General features: G+C 41.0%; 1 protein-coding gene and 1 long non-coding RNA gene across 4 annotated transcripts in view; one reads left to right on the top strand and one right to left on the bottom strand.

The window, feature by feature from the left end:
- Positions 1–23,659, bottom strand: part of ASAP1 (ArfGAP with SH3 domain, ankyrin repeat and PH domain 1) — a 145,142-nt gene that overhangs the window by 110,369 nt on the left and 11,114 nt on the right. For 2 of the 3 annotated variants that reach the window (XM_063411191.1, XM_063411061.1), the window contains exons 2-3: positions 15,624–15,710; positions 4,931–5,060 (exon numbers count right to left, since the gene is read on the bottom strand). In XM_063411191.1, coding sequence (XP_063267261.1) covers positions 4,931–5,060; positions 15,624–15,682 — 189 coding nt within the window. In that variant the 5' untranslated portion in view covers positions 15,683–15,710. Of the gene's footprint in view, positions 1–4,930; positions 5,061–5,529; positions 5,661–15,623; positions 15,711–23,659 lie in introns of those variants that run through there. The other variant, XM_063411126.1, reaches the window with a different exon arrangement.
- On the top strand, positions 5,776–23,238 carry LOC134557939 (uncharacterized). Its single transcript, XR_010082230.1, has 4 exons — positions 5,776–5,910; positions 6,400–7,129; positions 15,635–15,732; positions 22,927–23,238. It is a non-coding gene; the product is annotated as an uncharacterized LOC134557939 (long non-coding RNA).

Here is a 23,659-nt window from a genome sequence, read left to right as displayed (position 1 = left end):
TAGAACCAGCCTAAACTAACAGACTGCTCTGCTCAGGCACATCAGCACAATGAGAAACAAAACAAGCAACAATCATTGCACGAAAAGTGTTGTGGAGGGTTGTTTGTGTTTTTTAATGCTTGGTGGGATTTTTTTGTTTTTCTGAATTAAAAACAAAAATATAAAAAACCCCTCAAAACCTGAAAGCAAAACACAAACACATCTGCAGCCAGTCTAATTGTCAGAAAGCACATTTTGAGTTTTCAACTTCTCACTCAAGCATAAAAGAAAGAAATAACATTAATCATTAAATAAGTTCAAGTACTACAGAAGTACAACAGTAAAACAGGCATTAAACTGCAAAATCAGCATCAGACACAACTGAAGCTATTTTTTATTTTATCATCAGCTTCTAGCTGTTCCTTCATATCTACCAGCCTGACTAAAGAGCATTTAAATATTTAAGCTTAATCTCGGTCTCCAGATAGTCCTGTACAACATCTGCTACTTTAGGAGAAAGACTCAGAACTGCCTGGTCATGATAACTGAGCTATCCCTTGAGTGCAAAGATGTCCTTTCAGCTGGAGCTGGGACACAGTGGAATGATAATCAAGACAGTCTTGTGGTGATCCCACATGTGCACTACTTATTCTCAGAACAGATGTCATCATTCTCTAAAAATTCCAACTAGCTCACAAAGTAATATTAACTCAGTGATTAAAATCAACTTTTCAAAATCTATTTGAGTAATACAAATCATGGAGCTTCTGTGGATATAAAAGCATGTCTGGTCAGAACAGAGCAGAGGCTGTTTTTTAAGAGACTCTATCAGTAATTTACCATTTAGGCTTTTTTCTTTAAAAAGAGAAATTAACCGCCCACTTATATATGCAATAATTCCCTCTTCATATGATCATTATACATTTATATAATTGTTTGGGTTGCAAGAGACCTTAAAGAGGATCTAGTTCCACCCCCTGCCATGAGCAGGGACACCTTCCACTAGACCACGTTGCTCAAGGTCCCATCCACACTGGCCTTGGACACTTCCAGGGATGGGGCATCCACAGCTTCTCTGGGCAGACTGTCCCAGTGTCTCACCACCCTCACAGTAAAGAATTTCTTCCCTATATCTAATTCAGCTTAAAGCTATTCTCTCTTGTCCTGACACTCCATGCCCTTGTAAAATGTCCCTCTCTGACCCTCTTGTAACCACCTTGAGGCCCTGAGAGGTTGCTCTAAGGCCTCCCCAGAGCCTTCTCTTCTACAAGCTGAAGAACTCCAACTCTCTCAGACTTTCTAAAAAAGAAAGGTGATGCATATAAAAGACATCTCCCATCTGCATGCAGAAATAAGTTTAAAATAACTTTATCAGATGAATGTAAGATTATGTAGAAGAAATCAACAGAAAGGAGTACAGATCACAAATTCTCTCAAACTCGACCCATAGTACAATATAATGGTTGTTTCTCTCCCTATGAGTTTGAGAAAAAGCCCTATTATTTTAGCAACAGAATGAACTTTAAAATGTATGTTTACTTGAGGTAATTACATAACACTCATGCTCTAAAAAAAAAAAAGATAAAACAACCTTGCAGCTTTTGGTAATTACTGTTACAGATGCCTAAGCCTGGCTAGAAATATGGCAGGGTCTTTTTTTAAATCTGGTGTGACTGGATGACAAAAAAAATCTAAGCTTAGTCTCTTAAAAGGAAAAACAACTTGCAAATCTTCCTAAATTTCAGTAGTTTTAAGCAATGTAGTATGAAACCTTCCTATTCAATAAACTGCTATAGAGTAGCATGTTCTTACTACTGCCTTTGAAAATACTATGACAGACTCAAATAAAGTTTGGGGGGAGGATGTTTTTTGTTTTGTCTTTTGTGTTTTTAATAAGTTGAGACCAGACAAGTCCTTTGGAGGAGCACTTCCATGGTTCTCATTTTGCGAGGCATGCCTTTGTTTTGTTGGGCCTTCCACTGAAAACTTATTGAATGCAAACTCATCAGAATCAGTAAACATGTCTGCTCTGGTTTTCCAGTTGAAACTTGTTCCAAAATTGCACCTAACTGGATCCAAAATCTCCCCTGAAAATGATTTTAATTATAAGAGGAAGAGTCATAACTAGGAGATAATATGTATGTAGCAAATTACCCAGTTTAACAGACTGCCCCTCTCACTGATGGACAGGCAAGTGAAAAAATCAGCAAATGAGTCCATCACTTCTTATTATCTCAGAAAGCCTGTTAGTTGTTATGCAGGAACAGTAAGTTCACAATTTTTTAATAACTTCAGGGAACTAGGTAAAGGCATCCACACACAAAACCATTTCTTTTTTGTCACGTTCTTCACAAAAAGGTGTTTCTGATGTAGCCACTGATCTGAGCTACCATAGGAATTACAACAGACTGAGAGGCTGGGAAACAGAGATAACTTCCATTAAATGTTTCATTTCCCTTCCATTTCTGTTCAGAAAACAGTTCCCGTTTGCAACCTCGCTTAGAATAAAGAAAATAATTAGTTAATCCACGAACTAGCTTATAGTCACTGAGATAGGTGCAGGTTGTGCTGAACTGAATTAGCTGTAAAATAACGACCTGAGATACTTCAGGCAGCAGTGCCATAACAGCACAGAGCCTGATACTGCCTGCAAAAGCCCAGAGAGAGCTCCAACCCAGATGCAACATTCAGTGAAAAATCAAACAGCTGCAAGGATGGAATCATCCCCTTAGCCTTAAAACAGCAGGCTCAACACTGAAGTTCAGGAGCTGCTAGAGGAGCTCTTAGGTCACCCACGGCACATCAACAACAGCAGCAGGAGCTACAGAACACCCACTTCAACCATTCATTTTCAACCCTGTGCTTCACAGAATTCACTGCTTTAGGTAAGCAGGTGTACAGAAACCAAAGCAGCTTGAAACAGCAGCAGCAAAACTGTGTCTTCATGTAGCTTGCACACACAGACTCCAAAAGAGCCTTTTGCTAGCCACATCCTGACTGTTTGCCTTTCCCCATGCAAATTAATAACTATAAATTTGGGAGAGTTGCAGATTTTTTGCACGTGTAACAGTAGAGCTTGTTTATATCTTGTTTCCCACCAAATAAAGCTTTTTTTGTGTTTACAGATAATAAAAAAATAATGCAAAACAAGTCTGGTTTAAACTACAATCAGTTTAAATAGGGCACATAAAACAGTTATACAAACAAAAGAAATTCAAAGAAGAGCAATACAGGCACCAGAAGCACCCACCATTCTTTATTCCTCTGATTTATTGATGTCAAATCTGACATAAAAACTTCTAAAACACACACAGTCCCCACAAACAGTGCAGAACACTGTGTATTTATCTTCTGTATTTTGTTTCTCGTTGGACAGGCATTATCACATTCACAAGCCTGCACTGATGTATCTCCCAAACCATGAAAGCATTACACTGTATTCTTACCTCTAGAATTAAGTCACCAGTGATGACAAAATATATATTTTTACTTAACTCTATGCATGCTGTTAACTGTATCAATAAGCATATCACTGGCTGTACCTATTCCACATAGTTAAGACCAGGGGGCAGCAATTCTGTCAAACACTAACCTAACAGGTTGATTTTTGACAAATCTATCAGCGGCCATGGCTTAGTTGCAAGAGAAAAGAAAAACCAAACTAGTTACAGTTATGGAAAAGTTGCAGATGTTAATCTAGGTTACATAATAAAAATAAAAGACATAATTTTAAATGTTAACTTACAATCACTCTAGTCAGTTGCTGTAGACAATAGCACTGTTAACACTTTGAACATAGACAGTTTTGCTATTAAAACTTTAGCTGCTCTGAATCCTGTGGAATTATATGTACATATGCAAGACTATCAGGCAAACACCGTAATTAAATAATTAATACTCTTTCCTTGCATACCAAATGTTTTGTTCATGCCAACACATTCAGCAGAACTAAAAGACTCTATTAAATCCATCTCCTAGATACACGCTGGCTCCTGAAGAATCGACAAATTCGTGATGAACTAAGTGTATAATCCAAAACAACAACTAACTGCAACCCATCCAACAACAGCAAAAATTTGTCTTTCAGCGTCATTATGCTTGTACCTTCAAGTGAGCACAGGGCAAGAGAAGTGCTGTACACTGTCATGCTTTAAAGTCATTTGGAATACATTTCCTCATAACCACTGACCTAGTCCATAGGAAATTACTCTGAAACCTCAGATAGGAAGCAGTGCACTGATATTCCTCGGAAACCAGCTCTGGAAATTTACCCATTTTCACACTTCTACTTATTGACAGCAGAGCAGGGTGAACATTTAAAATGACGCTCATAACAAGCATGAAAAAACCCCACCACTGAGGCTTCAAGGTTGAAGTGCTGAGACTGTATAATCTCTTCTGCTGCGTAATTTTGCTCCTCTCCTTCCACCAATTCTGTTTTCATATTATTTCCCTCACTCCACATTAATCTCTTCATCCTTACCTCATTTCTTAAACCAAGTCTCCCTTGGCAGATTTCTGCAGAGTTCTGTGCTCACTTGATGTAACGAGTGGCTGGGGAAAACCAACGCTCCCAAACAAAACTCACCCTTCATCTTCCCTCCAAAAATCCCAACATTCACGCATTTTTTTTCTACTACAACAACTGACAACACTGAAAACACCAAGAAGTACCACAGCAACATTTAAGTTCAGACAACTGCTTTAGGCACTAATCTTTGAGACGCCAGAGTAGGAAAGCTTTCTGTAACTAGCTCAACACAAGGGCAAAGTCCCACAATTAAAAGACCAGATTACATGCATACCAACGCCTCTGGCTCCTGTGGATTTGGGCGGGTGGTGCTGCCCCGTCCCTGATGCTCTCTCAGAGGCACACAGAAAAAAAAAATTAAAAATAAAAAGGAACAAGGATAAAAACCAGGGGACAGGGTGTGGGGTGTTGACGATTTACCTCTTCCAGCAGCGTGACCGTGTTCCTGCAGTTCTGCAAGCGGGTGGTGAAGCTGGAGGTGGTCGGGGAGTTGTAATCCTCTGTGGTCTCGGCGATGAACTCCGACACGGTGATCTGGTCCGGCATGATCCTGCCCCACCGGTAAAGCCCAGGAGAAGCCGGGCACAGATCCGGAGAGAGGGGAAGCCAAGTTTCGAGGAGAAAGGAGGTGGAAAAAAAAAAAAGAAAAAAAAAAAAAAAAAAGGTAGAAGGAAGATGTTAACAGCCAGCAGAGACCCGCAGCATCAAAGCACCGGAGCCGCAGAGGGAGGCTGAGGCTTCGCCCGCTACATCCAGGCTCTCCCCTGCCGCCCCCTCCTCCTCCGGGCAGGAGGTGAAGGGGGAGAGGCCCCCGCACGGCGCCCCTCGCTCGGCCCCGCCGGTGGGGAGCGCTCCCGCGGCCGCCTCCGAGCAGCCCAGCCCGGCCCCGCCGCGGCGCTGCGGGGAGGGCGGCGGGAGGGGAGCGGCAACCGCGCCGGGCTCAGCCCCTTTCTCCACCCGCGCCGACCCCCCCACGCCCCCCGCCCCAGCCGCCGCTCCCGCCCGCGTCGAGCACTGACTTGTGCGGGCTCGGGCTGCGCCCCCCGGGCGGGGGAGGCGGGGCCGGGCCGGGCGCGGCGGGGCCGCGGGGCCGCGCTGACGGGCACCGCTGACGGGCACGCGCCGCCCGCTACGCGCGACAACGAGGAAGCGGCTCCGCGCAGGCGCGGCCGCCGCTCCCCTCCCCCGGCCCCGCGGTTTCTGAGGGGGGAGGCTGCCACTCTCTCGGTTTCTTATCGTAAAAAGGGGCTTTTTGGTGTGAGCTGACAAGGTCGGGGGGTGTTGGGCTGCGGTACTGTCCCTAAGCGGGAGAATAAGCTTCCCGTGCCTTCTGGCAGCGGGGAGGGACCCTGCCCGCCTCGGGCTGCGGGTCCCCGCTCCCGGTCCAGGGAACCCTCAGGGTGAGCCAGGGGGTCTCTTGCTGCTTTTTTCTCCGTTCCTTAAGTTCGTCGCAGCCGGTCGGAGCCCCAACCGCCGGTGATGTAGAGCCGAGGATTCGTGCAGCCACCGCTGTGGGAGCCATCCCTCTCTGCAGTCTTGACTGCATTTTTACGCTCCTCAGACTTAGTTAATTTTTAAGAAGTTGTGCTGTGATTCAGAGAAGCCCTTGAAGCTGCTGTTGCCGATTTTGCGTTACTAATTCTGTTCCTGAGCCTTCCCAGAGCAGGGCTGTCTCAGTGCTGCCGTGGGCGGGTCGCACAGCCCAGCGCGGTGTCCCGGCAGCAGCGCTGGCCCGAGACCTGAACCGCGGGTTTACAGCCCTGTGTCCGCTCACGAGCAGAACTTCTGAATAGTTAACGTGTCCTTTATCCATTATTGCATCATGTAACTCAGGGAACTGACAGACAGCTCTAATGACTTTTTCCTTTTTTTTTTTTTTTTTTTTAAAGCTTATGTTTTGGGCCCCATATGTTCCTTTCTACAGAAGGCTAAGTCTCAGGAGGCTCAAGTAATTGTGGTCATCTGCTGCATCAGTGTGATTTATTTGGTCACACTGTGTGATTTCCTCCTTGTGTTTGGGATTCTCTCCACAGAAGCTGGGCCATTCAGGAATGGTAAATATTCTCAAATCTGAACAATTGAGAATGAGCAATGTTATATGGCTGTCTCCATTTCAAAAGATTTTATGTTCTCTGTACAAGTACCTACCACATTACAATGTGTCTAGGCTTGTACATGGTTTTGTAGGTAATTCAAATGAAATGCCTGTGCAACTCAAAAATAGTTGACAGTATCAACTAAAAACTGCAATGCCTGGGTAAGGATAAAAAGAAGATATCTGATTTGAGTATACCCATAAAAAAATGATTTCTATGCAGTTCTGTCAGCAAAAATATGACCAATACTCCTGAGCAATGGTCCTGCCTGAACATGTTTCTGTGATTTCATTGCCTTAGTAGAAGCCCTCCATATGGCCATGTGATTGCTGCTGCTGCTGCTGCTTCACGTGATCCAGCTTTCTGGCACAAAGGCTCTGAGCTCGTACAGATGATTGTTAAACGTCATGAGACTCTGAAAGGTAGAGTAGGCAAGAGGAGGAGGAAGCCAAGAAAAGAACTGTGTGGGAGTTGCACTGAAAAATGGATTTGGGCAAAAAGAGAAGCACTGAAGAAGGGAGAGGTAGGAAGCAAATCAATTAATGATCATGTTCATAAGAGCAGTGGAGGAGGAAGAGACCAAGAAGATAAAAAAGGCTGGTGGCATCAAAAGCAGTGTGGAAAGGAGAGTAAAGAACTGGCTGGGGGCTGGCCAGGGAAGAGCTGTTTGTAACATCCAAAAGAGCTGTTTTGGCCTATCCTGCTTGGAAACTGGATGGGTGAGGGATATGGCCCGAGGGCCAAGCAGGCTCTCTGTGGTCATCCCCTGTAATTTCCTGCCGAACATCAATCAGGGGCAGTCACACAGCTGTTCCTGGGCCACACTGGTGGTCTGCAGGTCAGCCACAGTGTTCACAATAGGGAAGATTCCTGATCCCTCACTGGCAGATTTCAAGTGAGGATAAATCCATCACACTGATGGACAAACTGGTTTAATTAATTGGGTACTCTCACTGTTAGGGTTGAATTGTTCCTCTTCCGGCTGAAGTTACTGAGCTTGGCCATTAATCTCCGGATTGTAAAATAACCTCATCTGCTATGCCACACAAATCCCCCCAGAAGCTGAGCCTGCTGCTAAAGACATCATTTCTTTGATATTATTTTGTGAAAATTTGAACTACAGAATTGAAGAGCATGTTCAACTAAGACAGGGAGTGGCAGGCCAGGCAAACTGTAGCAGTGAAGAGTGACAGAAGTGAAGGCAGAGCAGAAAGTAAGTACAGCTGAGCTTTTGTGTTTCCTTGTCAAAAAAAAGTTGTCTTCTAAAAAGACATATTAAATTTATAAGAAATAGAATGAATACAGAAGAATACTGGTAAATAAAGAGAATAGCACAAGGCCTGAAAATGAAAAGAAGATCATAATTGCCTTTTGGTCTGTTTTTGACACTTCTGAAATTGTTTACTCTGCCAGGGAGATTACAGTGCTCTGTTGTGCTACTTAAAAGAAGCATTTTCCCTTCCCCTATTCAAATGTTAGTAGAGAAAATAGCCCCATAGGCATGACCACTTTAGACTTGAATTATTTTCACTTAAACTCACTGGAAGCAAGATAAGTTAATTAATGTGATGTTAATAAAAATAAATTACACAAGCTGCCTGTAAAATGTGCTAATGTTTAAACTAGTCAAATTATGTAAGTATTTCAAATAGCATTTAGTGAATTTCAGATTTAACCATGTTTCCTGTTTTGAATTGCGATCAGTATCTGAGGTTCAGTTCTAAATTTGTAAGATGCACCTCTCTATAAATTGTCACTAACTGAAATCGGTGTTTCACTTCACAAATGTCAAAGAATAATCATCAGAGTGTGAAAGTTATATTTCACAGCGTCTGCTCTAACGCTATCTTAGTCTGTGCTAGATCCTGAGGGAGGCTGTGCCATGGTCTTTTTCTCATGGAAGGTTTGCCAATGAAGTGCTGCTTATCTCACTCCTCTTGGTATTCTGAAGTGAAATAAATCTCCTTGTCTGTCCTGGACAAGCTAATGCCAATGAGGATCATGCAAGCAGCACTGGAAATCACTTACTCCTTACTGCTGATGCACTGCAGTCAAGGAAGTTGTGCTGCCTTGCCATCCCACCCAGTGATTCAGTCTACAAATCCACTTGATTCCCTGGCTTTTATTGTGATTGCAAACAGGAGAGTTAATTACAGCAAACTGACAATAATTCTGCAGTACTGGTAATAGTCACCATGCTTAGGGAGAGGCTAAGGAACATTGCAGTGACAAACTACCAACACAAGTGTTGTGCAATAAACTGAATGGCAATGATAGTATTTTTCATTTTATAATATTTTAGACAGCTTGTATTTAGATTGAGGTCATCAGTTCACTCACAGGAGCTGAGCAGGAGGGAACAGGTGACGATGTTGTCATCATTGTGAGCTGTGCAGCATGACCAGTATGTGCCAGAGGTGAAGAGCTACATGCCACTTGCACAGCTCTTCACATCATCAATGCAATTAACTACTGAAACCACACAGCAATGAGGTAGAGAACAGCAAGATTATCTTTCTATTATAGATAAGGAGCCAGATAGATGAGCTTGTGGCCCTGCTGTGTTTGTGGCTGTCTAGCTTTAGTCATGCAAAGTCAGCTCTTCAGGGTATCAACACCTCATCTAGGCTGGAGCTGGCAGTGAATCTCCTGTGGGATGTGATTCTGCTGCCTGCAGAGACCCCCTGAGGTCACACTTCCCTGCTGCATGGGAAGCAAACTCACAGATGCAAAACTCAGGTGTGGTTGCTGCTTGATTTTTGGAAACAAGCTTGAGCCAAGTCCCTGGCTGTGCACCAGTGTATTTTCAAGCATGCTCAGACAAGCTGCCTCCAGGGCCATTTACAACCTCTCAGTGTGGCAGTGAAATGAATTCCTAGCTGGAGAAGGAAATCATTGTGCACATCGGTTCTGTACAGTGACTCCTGTTGATCAGTACAGGTGTAGTCATGGCAGGATCTCACAAATTCAGGGGATTTTGATTCTCAAGTATGAACATGATGATGCCTTTTTGCAAGTACAGGTTTACAACTACACTAATTTCTTGACTTGCAAGGTTCCCTTCTTGGCTGTTACTGCAGATAAAAGTGGTGATTTTATAATATGATAGACAGTAATGTTTAAACTAAAATAATTTAAAATCATTGAAAAGCACATGCTTTTCTTAGTAAACTCTATAGTTGTTCTTTTTATGCTCCTTAGCATCTCCACAAACATGGAGTGTCACCAGCTCAGCAGCAAATAGCAACAGAAGTAGTGGTGTGCTAAAATTCATCAGGAAAATATCTTTAGGGTATGTTTCTCTACTACACTGCTATCCTGATTATGTCTGTGGTTTGGTGGTAGATTCATCCATTTCAGCTAAATTCAGCAGTCAGCAGTACTTCCCATCCTCCTTCTGATCCTAACTCACTCCATGAGATAGTTGTATGACTTCAGCATCAGACATTCATGGCTTCTGATACCTGATAACGCTGATTTGAGGTTCTCTGAGAAAACATTTATATGGTAAATTACTGTTCCTGCATTTTTATAGTTTTACTTTCAGATAATTTCTGACAAAATTAATGGAAAAGGCTTATTTAAATTTATGGCCATAAGTACTAGAATATCCACAAATTTCTGAGTATCAGCTCTTCTCATTTGAGTTGGATACTGGGCTTAGAGGATAAAAAGTTTCAAATCAGCAAGAATCTCAGCAGGATGAGTTATGCTTTTGGTTTTGGAATATCTCTCATGCTAAAACTCAGTAAACTTTTTTGTTAATGGAACTTTCATAGTTTTGTTTTGCCAAGCAAAACCACCCCATTTATATAAGGACAAGTAACATCATCACTTTGTACTTCAGCGGGAAATGTTTAGTCAGGAGGCGTTTCACCTCCAGGAGCTGTGTCCTCTCGGAGGACGGTCGGACGGCTGACAGCCTTTTACAAAATGTAACAACTCTGTATTTTAACCTGCAGCATGTTTACACGTTTAATATCACATAAGTGCATGATGTACTCACAGGAAAAGGCAAAGTCTATTTTAAACACTGAAGCCTACATCACACATTGTGACTGGTGCTAATTTGCTTGAAGGGAACTTACATGGTAAACTGCAGAGTGTTTCTGCTTGAGAAGGAAGGCTGTTGGCTTTGACATTTGCAAACAAACCTTTGAAATGATTGTGTTACTGGGACAGAATAGTCAGGTAACTTTCCAGTAAAATAAAACTGCTTGCCTAGGTCACACTGCTAAACATGAAGAAGACCGAAATCCAGGTCCAGCAAACATGCTGATTGCAATTCTGTGGTTTTTAAGGGACAGTATTTGCCAATGTGGCTTATAAACTACATGAGCTGTGTCAAAAATTTGTGCTGCTGCTGTGACTGTTTTGAATGCAAGAATCAGCTGATTTTAATTTTAATATTGGCATCTCCTAACATTTGTCTTCATCTGGTATTTAAAATGAGATAGCAAATGTCTCAGAAACTACATGTTGTTTTAGAAACCTTTTAGCACTTACAATAGTGGCTTAAACAGAAGGTTCTTTTTGCATTCTTTCAATATTAAAATGATAGCAAAAAGAGAGCCCATTGTGTTCTCATTATAAATGACATTTTAGTAGCATTAAGATCTTGTGGTTTTAACGCTATGTGGACAAAGTGAAAAAAGATTAAATCAAAACATCAGAAATATTTTGCTGAATTATGTATTTTGCATCTTATTTACTTGAATGTCGTGGGCAAGTAGCTTGGCTGAACGATAAGGAAGCTTAAATAGCTTTCTCAAAGGACAGCTGAAAATAACAGCACTGAAAATGAAGTGCAGCATTGAGTTACACAAGATTAAGCTGACTAATCTGCTGATTCAGTTTTGCCTTTGTTTTTTGGTTTTGTCATGCAAGATCAAGTGTCAAACAGACAAACACGTAATGGCATTCCAGGCTCCCAGTAACAACAAGCAATGGGCTGTTCCCCTGCCACCTCTGCATTCTCCAAAGAGAAAACAGCAAAATGCTCACCTGCAGCAAGAGGCAGCAGGCTCAGGACAGACATGCTTCTTTTCTTGTTACAGGTGTACTGAATTTGGCATTTCTATTTCACAGATGTTTTTGGTTAGAGATGCTCATTTAAGAAACCTTACTGCAGTTCATAGGAAGGATAATAATGCATATGGAGGGTCTGGAGGGGAAGCTAGACAAGGAGCAGCTGAGGTCACTTGGGTTGTTCAGCCTGGAGAGGAGGAGGCTGAGGGGAGGCCTCACTGTGATCTCCAACATCCTCACGAGGTGAAGAGGAGTGGCAGACACTGATCTCTTCTTTCTGGTGCCCAGACACCTGACCCAAGGGAATGGCTGGACCTTCTGTGAGAAGAGGTTTAGGTTGGATATTAGGAAAAGCTTTTTCCCCCACAGGGTGGTTGGGCACTGAAACAGGCTCCCAGGGAAGTGGTCACAGCCCCGAGCCTGACAGAGTTCAAGAAGCACTTGGGCAATGCTCTCAGGCACATGGTGCATGGTCCTGCACAAGAACAGGAGTTGAACTGAGGGACATTGTAGGTCCCTTCTAACTCAGGATATTTTATTTCTGTGATTCTGTGTGTCAGGAGACAACAGATTCAAACACAGCTCTTACAACATCTACAGCACAGCAGTATATTCTTCTAGATGGACTGTTTTTTTGGCTGTCCAAAGATATGAAAGTCCTACGAGTGCTGGTGGATAAGAAAACTTTCAGTGGAGCCACTCACAGGTTTGACATTAACCCTTGCTCAAGTGAAAATAGGAGCCTGCTCATTACTCACAGAGATGGTCAGGCAAGAACTGCCTACCCTGAGGGAGGTGGTGTTCCAGCAGTACCCCCATCACTGCATTGCTGAGGCTGAGGAACACCACAGGGAAACCTGGGCACGGTTATCCTTGCATTTCTGACACTGAGCAAATCTTTGAAGGACTGTTGGGAAGGGCACTGCAAACGTGTTGGCACGAGAGCAGGCCGTGCCAGTGGGATTGCAAAGGGCAAGATGAAGCCAATATTTCATGAAGGTGTACTCTGATTGGAACAAGAGAAAGAAAAGTCCTTCCAAAGAAGGAATCATAGTAGCTAGATGCTTTTCCCCCCGCTTTTTTTTTTTTTTTTTTTTTTAATATGAGAAATAGCAATGACTAAAATCAGAGCGTGATACTGCAGAAATGAACATGTTGCAGGGCAGCTGGCATAGCAGGCTCTCCAAAATAAAAAGAGAATGAAATAAAGCCTCAACCCACATTGCAAACATTTCAATATTTTCTCTTTCCCTCTGGAAACGATATGGCTGTGTCATTATCAGGCACATCTCTGGTTCTACTGAGGCTGATGGCAACATGCAGAATTTTGCCTGCAGTGAAAAAGAAGGTTCAAACAAAAATGAACCTGGGAAGCAGTTGGAGAATGAAATAAAGGCTTTGTAGACCTGGGATCATGTCCTTGAGCTGCCACTCATGGCTCTCACATGGCAACTGATCTCTGTGTGCATCATTTCTCTATCTGTGGAATGCAGACAATTACATTTATTTTTCCAGGTGAACGCACACTGGGTTTTTTCAGCTGAATACTGCTGTATCAGAACTAGGTATTTTTAATATACATTTTGCTGTAAGAGTTTCAAAAAGTAGCTGAGGAATGAGAAGGACTCTCAGCCCAAACAATTTTGTCAGCACTTTTTTGGACAGACAAAAAGGCTTGACAGGTAAATGAAAGGCTTTCTTTCTACAAGTTATTAATGCTGTGAAAATATAAATCAGAAAGATCTGGGTTTGTGACAGACTTCTCCCTCTGTATTATAGATTTATTAGCATTACTTTGTGGAAAAAGAGGGACTAAGACCCTTAGGATAATAAACAGAAGCAATTTGTGCTTTACACAAGCTTTGCTAAGACAGTTTGCAGAAGTAAATGTATATGGGCCTACTGAGTTGAAGTTTAAATGCTGGCTTATAGTGTTGTCTGAGCATACTTTATTTCTCATAATTTCCTAAATAGCATCTCATTAGAGAAAGGCTGGAAATAAATCTGCAGATGTTGAATGTTATAAAAAAGGTCCTTGCAACCACTGAACGTATTAGCACATCTGTGTTTCCCTTATATAAGCTACTGTTTTCAAGGATGCATCACTTGGCTATACCCTAGACTTGAAAGTAGCATAAGAAATTTTCAGTTCAGGAGTGATGCCTTTTGGGTTTTATTTTGTCCACGTTTATTTTGTTTGTGTATTTGTTTGTTTTATTAAGGAAATCAGAAAGTTTAGCAATACATGAAATCTGAAATACTGTGAGGCATGTCTCCTTTATGCTCAAGCAAAATTACTCATATCTAAAATCATGGTTTGCAAGTTTTATTAATGTAGATGTTTGAATGTTGAAGTCATTGGGTTCCCAACCCAAGATGACAGATAACCATATGGAAGTTTTTGGAAACTAGTCTTTCTGTGTGTACCAAATTTCTGTTGGGCCAGTGTTCACATGGTGCTAAATGAAATTTAGCAGTGCAGAATTTCAGTCTAGAGGTCCATCACAGCAGCTCCTTTTGCTGATTATTCATTTACTTCTACTTTTAACCACTGAATTTGAGCTTGCAGCTTCCTAAGTTAACTGGCGCTCCATTGGCTACTGTAGAGGATGACCATCTGCTCATGTGTTCTGCCTCTAAGGATTTTTTTAAAGCAATGCTGATCTCAGAAAATTTGAAAGGGCAGCAGGAAAAATGTCAAAAATCTTCAGTTCCTAAAAATTTTGTGGGAAAATAAAAATGAGCAGGGGAAAAAATATTTCTTGCTCTTATGAATAGGAAACACTGACTGTCACCTTGTTCTTTGTCAAGTTAATCAGTATAGGAGAAAGATCCCACAATTGTCCCAGTCATGGGAAGAGTTTCAGTGATGTTTTGCACATCCTCAGGAGCTTCAGAAGACACACATCTGTAGGAAATTTGGTTTCATTAACTTCAGGGATGTCAGCACTACTTATTTTCCTTTTGGTGGTCATCCTTCAAGGAAATCTAGGAGCAGTACGACATAAAAATGTAACTGCCATTTCAAAATCAAATAGAAATAGCTCCATATTTTTTTTTAATATGACTAACTTATGAACTCTTGCTTATTTAAGACCTCGAGGACTCAAAAAGGAAAAATATGTGTAGCCATGTGACAAAACAAATGCGCCAAAGGAGGATTTGTTCAGTTTTGAGAAGACCAACAGCAGTGATTCACCCTCTTGGCTGGTCTGGACTGCAGTATGGTCAACTGATTCCCCCAGGGAGGAAGAAAGGATGAAAGTCCCACACTGCTCTGTGGTCACACAGGGAGCAGTGACCTGTGCCAGGGTAGCTCCAGCCCATGTGCCCAGTACAAAGTAAACTTCAGCCTTAACCATCGGTATTGTTGTTGTAGGGGTTTCAAGTCAGGCAATCCAAATGTAGCTTTTCGTGGTTCAGTAAAACAGAGTGAAAACTTTGAAACAAGAGAACTCACCATCCAGAGACTGAATAAACAAAAGCATATTTAGACAACTGCGTGCGATTCAGCACTTTACATCACGCAAAGAAGAGAGTCCCTCCTCTTTTCAAGCCCCCGCACAAACCTTGCCATAGATTTTTCAGGCTGATCTGAGAGATGTGTTATTTTCAAAGTTAAAACAACATCAGTTACCAGATCTAGATGAGTTGAAAGGAGTTACAATGTCCTTTGTATACCCTGCCCCCCTCATCCAGCTTTGAAATCTGTGAAAGCAAAGCAAACTATGTAATAAGTGTTGGTGTTATTTCCAATAATTGATCAGGTGGGCAGTGCTTTGTAAAGATTTACTGATTTATTGGAATCTTTGATCCTTGAAAGGATCAATAGATTGGACTTTTTCTGTAGAACACCCACTGTAGCAAAGTCTGAAATGACATTAAGCAGAAAAAATCTCCAGTGGCAGGTACTAGAATTGATAAAAGATCTGGCCTGCTTTTTCCTCTTTAGACTAGTTAATTATATTTATGTCTTTTGTCTTTCTTACCGATTCCATAGTGAATCTCTTGAAGAAAAACTTGAAAGCCTGGATGCTGAAGATCTCATGTCTCATCTGTCACAACCAGAAATCTACCTAGATGAGGAAAAAAGATCAAGTAAGTAAAACTGACCAAAGCTATGGGACTGACAAAATCACTTTTTTAAACAGTCAGTTTGAAAAAATGTGTGTGAATTCTTCAGTGATGGAAATTTATCTTATATTTTTTGATTGCTGCATTTGATATTTTGAGTTTCACTGTGGTAAACGGATCCATTAGAAATTCCCAGAAAAAGAACCTTGTTAAAAACTGCTAGAGCAGAGCTTCATTTATCTGCCTGGAAAAACTCTAACTCAATGTGGCAACTACTCAGTCAGCTGCACTGAGTGCAGTTCTGGTAACATTGCCTGTCCAAGTTGTCTGACACTTCAGAAGACCCTGTTTTCTGATATAACTTCAGTCTAACCATTCAAGCTGAAAATTTCAGTGTCGGGTGTATGCACCAGACTGATCTTTTTTGGAAAATGGAGATTAGATCTGAAGGATAAAGAGACTGGGAACAAGAAGTGTTCTGACGGGGAGTAATCCTGCATTTAGGAGAGGACAGAAGGGTATGGGGAGATATTCGTAGCAGGATATGGACAAGTGGTCTCACAGTTTTTCATCAGGTTTTTCTGCCATTGTATTGCATACTCTTTCCAGCTTAAGGCTTGTGTTGTTGTGGGGAAAGGAATGTGCTAGACATGCTGCAGAGCCCTGAGCAGGTGAGTAGGGCTGGCACATACCTTTCACTTTGGGACCTTCTGGGCTGTTCTTCATGTTTGGTCCAAAGGAACAAACTGGAAAAGACTGGCAGGGGCTTGAGGCCAGATATGTGTGCTGGGAAGGAGAATACTACACAGAAGCCATTGCCATGAGATGATAAAGCTGAGAGGTTGGGATAAGCTCTGTGAGACAGAGAGATGTGGGCTGCGTGATCTTGCACATGGGAGAGGTGACAAGGAGCCATAAGGATGAGATCAGAGTCAAACAGAGGGGCCCAGGCAGCAAGGGGATGGAAGAGAGGCCATCCCCAGGTTACAGCCTTTGATGGACCAGTCTGCCCATTTTCATTTGAGCATATCAATTTATCCCTTGATTCCATGAGGAAAAAGACAAATACTTCTCCATGAGTATTTTTTTTTAATTTTCTGTCTAAGAGAAGCGTTGCTATGCCTGTTGACCTATTTCCCCAGAGACTGCTGTAGTTTGTTTATGGGGTTTGTCCTGTTTGTTTTGTGTTTCCAGATATGTCATGTGGGTCTGGAAGTTTTCCAACCCTCAGCATTAAAAATAACATAGAATAATCCTGTCTCCAAGACTTACGAGATTCAATTAAAAATTGCGACATACAAGTTTTTGAATGGGATGTTAGTATCTCTCTTTTCCCTTCTTTTTCTTAGCCTTTAGGATATTTTCAAGTTATGTTGTCAAGAGCTCTTTTATTATTAAGAGGGTTAGACATCTGTTTTTTTACCAGCAGATTTAAGATTTTTACATGCTGGCTGGAAAGGATCTGAGATTTTACCAGGTATGCCACCAGCTTGGCAGCACTGGAGGATAAATGGTTACAGGCTCTGCTCATAAAGAGAAGGTGTGTCCTCTTTTGAAGTGTGCAAGAGAAGGAGTATCTGCCTCAAATCAAGAATGTTATGCCTGAATATTGTGTTACATGCAGGAAAAAAGTTGTGAGAAGGTGGCCCTGGCCCTGGCACTGTGTTTTTGTGGATTGGGAAAAGCCCCTTCTGGCAGACAACTGAGTACCACCATCTCACAGCAAAGCCATAGCCACTGGCAACCCTGGATGTGACTCAACCCGTGATGACATCTCTGCTGGTTCTTTAATTTTACAGCACACCTCTTCCTTTTAATTATATTATTCATCTCCTTAGGCAAAAAAAGTCACCATCATCACAAGTTTATGTTATTCAAATCAAAGCAAGAAATAAAAAATATATAATGGCTCATTACTTTCCAGATCGGATGCTGACCTAAGTTTATGAGTAGACAAGATTGACATTGGACTAAATTTTAAATGGATGGCAATTTATTTTCATAAGTCTAAAAAGTCATAGAATCTCTTTATGTCTCCCATAATAAGCTACTGAATATTATTTAATTGCTCATTTGCTGTGAGTGGTGCTACAAGCATTTTTGGTTAGATCTCAGTGGTTTAGAATGATTACATTCCCTTTCTAGGTCTCTACTCATTTTGGGGCCTCTTGATACAAAAGCAATCAGCAAATAAATTAAATATCAAAGAAATCCAGAAAAATATTTATAAAGAAATCAAGTTGGTTGAAGTTACCATCACTGATTGATAAGAAACAACACTGAGAAGGAAACGTATGGCTCTCCTAAAGAGAGGAATGGTGCCTGAGTGATGAAAGTGCTCATGTGAGTTCAACACTGACGCAGTGACCTTGGACAATTTATTAGGGCATCATTCAGATGGCAAATTCCTCAAGCCATATGCCCATTAGAGACATTTATCTGGGTAAAGAGTCTTTTGAGGCTAAATACAGCTTTTCTGAAACACTTGACCCAACGACAGTAGTAGAATTTGGGCTGTGTCAAGATGACATTTGGGCTCTTCTTACCCCACCCCCCCAAAAAAATCCCAATGCTTCCTGACTGTCCTTGGCAATGTGGGGATAACAATTACCAGATTTGTGGAGAGTCTTTACATAGACAGTATATGAGTGGGAGCAGGGAGTGAATATGAATTATAAAAGCCCAGAACATATAGAGAACAATGAAAACTGGAGAAATATGACTGCCTTTCACCCAAGAACACCCACACCTGAAAAGATAAAGTCTAGTGGGGTTTAAGTAAGGAGGGGGCCTAAGTGAGAAAAGGGTGACATTAATGGCAGCTGGGTGACACTCAACACAATACAGTAATACAATAGCAGATACTATTAGTCCTTAGATGAGGAGAGCATTTGTTCTTGTGCCTAGTTATAAATACATACAATTATATTGCATTAATTGGTACAATCTAAGTGCTTGACTAATCCTAATGCTTAGCTAATAAGAAAAATGAGTTGAATCCCTGTATTTTTAAGGTTTTAGAGCAGGGTAAATGTTGTGGAAAGCTAATGGATTCTCAGGAAGAGAATATAAAAATTGCCAATATACTAAGTAATAATCAAGAAAAAATTATGCAGGGATTTTGCAGAGAAGAGGAAAATATCAGGAAATATTTTTTACACTGTTTACTTACCTGCATTTGATATTGCTTAAACTCTGTGTGATTTCATGCGTAAGTCATTAATGACCTATTTATCTTGCTTTTTGTTTTAGAGGAGTTTTTTTCTTTCATAACAGACTATATGACCTGAGTAGCAGTAATATAAATCCATATTTTTAATGTCTAATGACTATTTTAAGGCAAATACTAGCCAGCCAATTTTCTCATATGCCCAAACTAGGGTTAGCCTAACTAGAAAAACTCAAACAAGCAAAAGTTAATATTGTTTCTACAGTCACTGATATAACAACAATAGTAGTTGTGCACAACCATGCTGAAAATCAACTCCCTTTATGTCCAAACAATAGCATGAATCACAGAAATCTGACCTTGATATACAAATGTGATCATGTAGTAATTATAGCTCTTGTGCTTTCTGTATAAACAGACTACTTTATCTGGAAATGCTGTAGGGTACTGCTTCATTCTGCAATTTGCAGCTAATGACTGAGCAGAAAGCTTTTATAACCCCAAAAGCTTTAAAATAAAGCAGGTAGAAAAATCTTATTTCCTGCAAATGAAAACAATAAGCTGGTTATTTGAACAGCAGTGAATCAATTCATTGTTCTATCTATGTTCTGTTGAAAAGCAGATATTACAAATTTAAAGATTGTCCTCAAAATCACATTTTGCAAAGGTTATTAAAGACATTTTCATGGGCAAAATATGGAACTAAATTACTCAGTCCAAGTGGTAACTGACATGTTCTTTAACAACTGTGAGGTTAACAAAAATATCTTTCATTTCATGCCAAAATCTGCTTGTTCTTTTTATGTCTGTATTGGTATCATCCAAACAGGATGTGACAAACATATGTTCTTTGGCTTTGCCCTAATCCATGATTTGGATAACACTATTAAGATGTGGTCTAACAAACTTCAGGGAAGCAAATCTGAGGATATTTGTCTGTGGACTTGATTTTAGAAGCTCCATCCTGACCTCATGAATTAGCTGTATGTGTTTTCAGTGCTTCCATAAAAATATACAATCAAAATATTAGCATGCTTACAGACATGGGCTGAATCCTGAAAGAAAACGATAATGGAAAATTAAGCCAGCACAGAGCTCAGGAGTGACTCTGAAGGGCTGAGGGACATCCTCTTGATGATGAGTCCCCACTTATGAGGATTTCCAAGAATCTCAATTGCTCAGGCTTTAGTCTAGTCTGTGTCCCCACTTATGAGGGTTTCCAAGAATGTCAATTGCTCAGGCTTTACTCTATTCAATCATCGCAGTGATGACTTTGGAGAATTCTAATTTCTTAATCAAAATCTTGTTTAGTGCCACAAGTGCTACCAAAGTTCATAAGTAATACATAAGTAGTATAGATTTTCATTTTCCCCAGGAAAATTTAAACCTGAAAAAATATCAAGATAGCTTTCTTGAAATAGAATATATTTTCCTTAATTCCATCCTGATTGGCATGCAATGAGTAATGAAAAAAGTAATAAATTGCATTACTTTTCTCTGATTCTTTATAATTAATACCTGAAAGTAACAATTCCAGTGTTTTGCACTAGACTGATATCAGGCTGACAGGGTTATTAATCTTCAGGTCATTACACCAAACTTTTAAATATATTGGCAAAGTACGACATTTCTTCTATTCGTCTTGAAATACCCTCGTGTTTGAATATGTCTGGAAAACCAGCTTAAAAATTCAGACCTTTTCTTGCATGGTACTTTTAGAAATAGCAACTGATTAAAAAAGGAACCTAGTTTTAGGAGATGGTTATTATTGTTAGAATGAAAATTAGTTCTCTGTCTCATGTGATATAATTGTCATATGATTATGACATGGATGGGCTGTGCAAGTGCTATAGAACCGTGGTTTGGAATTTGTGCTGCAAAACATAATTCTAAGACTGAACAGTTTGTTACGTATCGTCACTGTGGGATTTTATAGCACAGTGCCAGAGAGGGCCAGAGAGCTCAAGGGTACTTGTTTGGTCATTTTCTGCAGTCTTGTTCAGAGGTGAATTTTCTTTAAGACTCAGATATATGACGAAGATTTGTATAAGTATTTAGACGGAATGACTTTCTAGTCTTTGAAGCTTGTCTTTTGTTATTTGTCTAAGGGCTTCAGGATGGTGGTATTGTGAGCTAAATCTCCTTGTATCCACTTAAGAGTGACCTTTTCATCACTTCCGACTATATTCATCAGCTGTTTCTTGGGCTCAGGGAAGAATTTTCATTTTGTGGGGGCAGCAGCTAATCAGAATGTCTGCTGCCCAGCGCCAGACCTCTGGAGGGCTTTCACTGATCTTGTCAAGGGTATTTTTTTATATTCGATGACAAGGTTGCCGTTCGCAGTCCAAGATTCTGAGTTACTTATAATCCACTTTTGAAAACTGTGAGGGACTAATGACACACAAGGGTGCTTCCCACCTTCCCTGTATGCTTTGTCGCTGCTTAATTATTTACTCAGTACAAGGTTTATAGCAAAATGCCCTGTGCATGGTATATAGATTATAAATTATAGAAGATTAATAATATAATGTGAATATGACATCAAGCCCTCTTGTCAGTGCCCCCACTCATTCTCAACAGCCACTGATTGTGGGCTGAATTCAAGATTGGTCATTTGCTGTCTGAGTTTTTAGGAGGGAGTCATTATTAAAATTAGAAATGCAATCTGGTACATCTGTGTTAAAGATCAAATCATCTCTGCACAAAAAAGTTGGGTGTGTTTGAACATTCCATGTCCTTCCTACAGCAACTTTTCTACTCTGAGTTGGCAGTGCTCAGGCAAAGCAAGCACCACACCTCCTACTTCCAGCCTTCATTGATTAGTCAGGCACTCATGAGGTCATGCATTGTCCTGGTGTCTGAACACCTCACAGAAGTTAATGTATTTGATGTACATTTGTGGGATGGCTACAGCAGACTGAAGACAAGACCGTCAGGCTCCAGTTTGTGACAACCCCACTTTTCTTGACACAGCTCTGTCCTTCACAGTGCTGTGTTTGTCATTGCTTCCTCTTTGACATGCACCAAGCAGTACCACTCTTCTACTTAACAGCCCTGTGAAAATGTAATTTATTTTGGCTCTGTAATACCGCTAGCCGTCCTGTCCTTCAGCAGAGTGCAGAACTATCAAAGTGTCTGTAGAGAATTTCCCAAAACACAAGGCACATAGAAACCTCAATATAGGCATAGAAAGTTGTTCCTAAGTGTTCTCTTCAGGGCTGTATCTACCCATAGAGTGAGTCATGCCCAGATCCATGAGCATGGATATTTATGTCTTTGAAATCATATGTCCTATCTACATAGAAAAATGAGATAAACTCAAAAGTTAGTGACAGAACAGAACCTTTACAACTTAACCCAACCTCAGTCCATGTAAATGGGATTCTTTACCTCCGCTTTAGTGAGCTCTGACTCAACTTTTAGACTGTAAAGGTGGGATGTATCTGACAAAGTGTCTTTGCCTCGTCTGTTCACTCCAGACTCCTTTCATCGTGACTGATGATATGGTCAACACAGACAACTGCAAGTAGGTTGCATCTCACCTCACCCTACAAAACTAGAAGTTTAAAACAGAGATAATAAAGTAGATGTCTATAAAATCAAATTAATCACATGCTAAACTGCTTCTTTCATCCTACTGACTAAAAGAGAGAGTAGGGTGCTGATTCCAGAGGTGAACACCTACTCCAAAGATACTGCATGCCTAAGGGCACTGCAGCAGGGCCTTTTTATTTCTGCCTGAACTGTACCACAGGCAGGTATAAGACTATACCTCTAATTCTACATTCAGGAAGAGACGTTAGGAGGAAGAAAACAAAATAAAAAAACACCAGCCTTTCAATGGAAAATGACACCAAAAAGTTCGTGCACTGCCATGGATGCTGACATATTTTCCAGTGACTATTTAATGGGAAGTTGTACTGATCTTTCATAATCCGTTTGGTAAAAGTTACACAAAAACCCACAATAAAATTATATGTTGTAATGTAAGTTTTATCTTTTTACCAAAATCTGAAAAATAACTTTTCTTTCTGTTTCATTTTTAGCAGTTTCCTGTAACACTACTTGGGCTGCCTATCTTGGTAACAGCAGGAATTTATACCAAGACAGAAGTAAGCAAATCATACAGTTTTCAAGAAGTGGGAAAGCATTGAGAATTACTGCCTCCAGGCCTTGAAGGTAGTTAAAAGTGCAGAATAAATAACATTATATTCTCTAAATAGCTCCTGTTATTTAATAAAATGCTTGCTCAAAAAATTAATATTACCAGTGCATTAATTAGTTAAACTGACTAATGAGTTCCTAATATCTCTGCAAGTGACAGTGAGATGAGTATTTTGAATGCAGTCAGATGGGGTTGACTCATAGAAAACAGAGATGTGCATGGTGGGTATGTGGAGGTTTCCTCTGCCCTTCTGCAGCTGTGGAGCTGATCTGCCTGGTCCATGAATACTTACTTACTTACTTACTTACTTACTTACTTACTTACTTACTTACTTACTTACTGAGAGAAAGATAGAGACAGAGAGAGAGAGGAGGGAGGGAGGGAGGGAAGGAAGGCGCGGAAGGAAGGCAGGAAGGCAGGAAGGCAGGAAGGCAGGAAGGAGGAAGGAAGGCAAGAAGGAAGGCAGGAAGGAAGGCAGGAAGGCAGGCAGGAAGGAAGGCAGGCAGGAAGGAAGGCAGGAAGGCAGGAAGGCAGGCAGGAAGGCAGGCAGGAAGGCAAGGAAGGAAGGAAGGAAGGAAGGAAGGAAGGAAGGCAAGAAGGAAGGCAGGAAGGAAGGA

The sequence above is a fragment of the Prinia subflava genome, chromosome 1 (assembly GCF_021018805.1).
Source record: "Prinia subflava isolate CZ2003 ecotype Zambia chromosome 1, Cam_Psub_1.2, whole genome shotgun sequence".
Classification (NCBI taxonomy): Eukaryota; Metazoa; Chordata; class Aves; order Passeriformes; family Cisticolidae; genus Prinia; species Prinia subflava.
The sequence above is the reverse complement of the archived record's forward strand: the minus strand, read 5'-3'. Positions and strand labels throughout refer to the sequence as shown.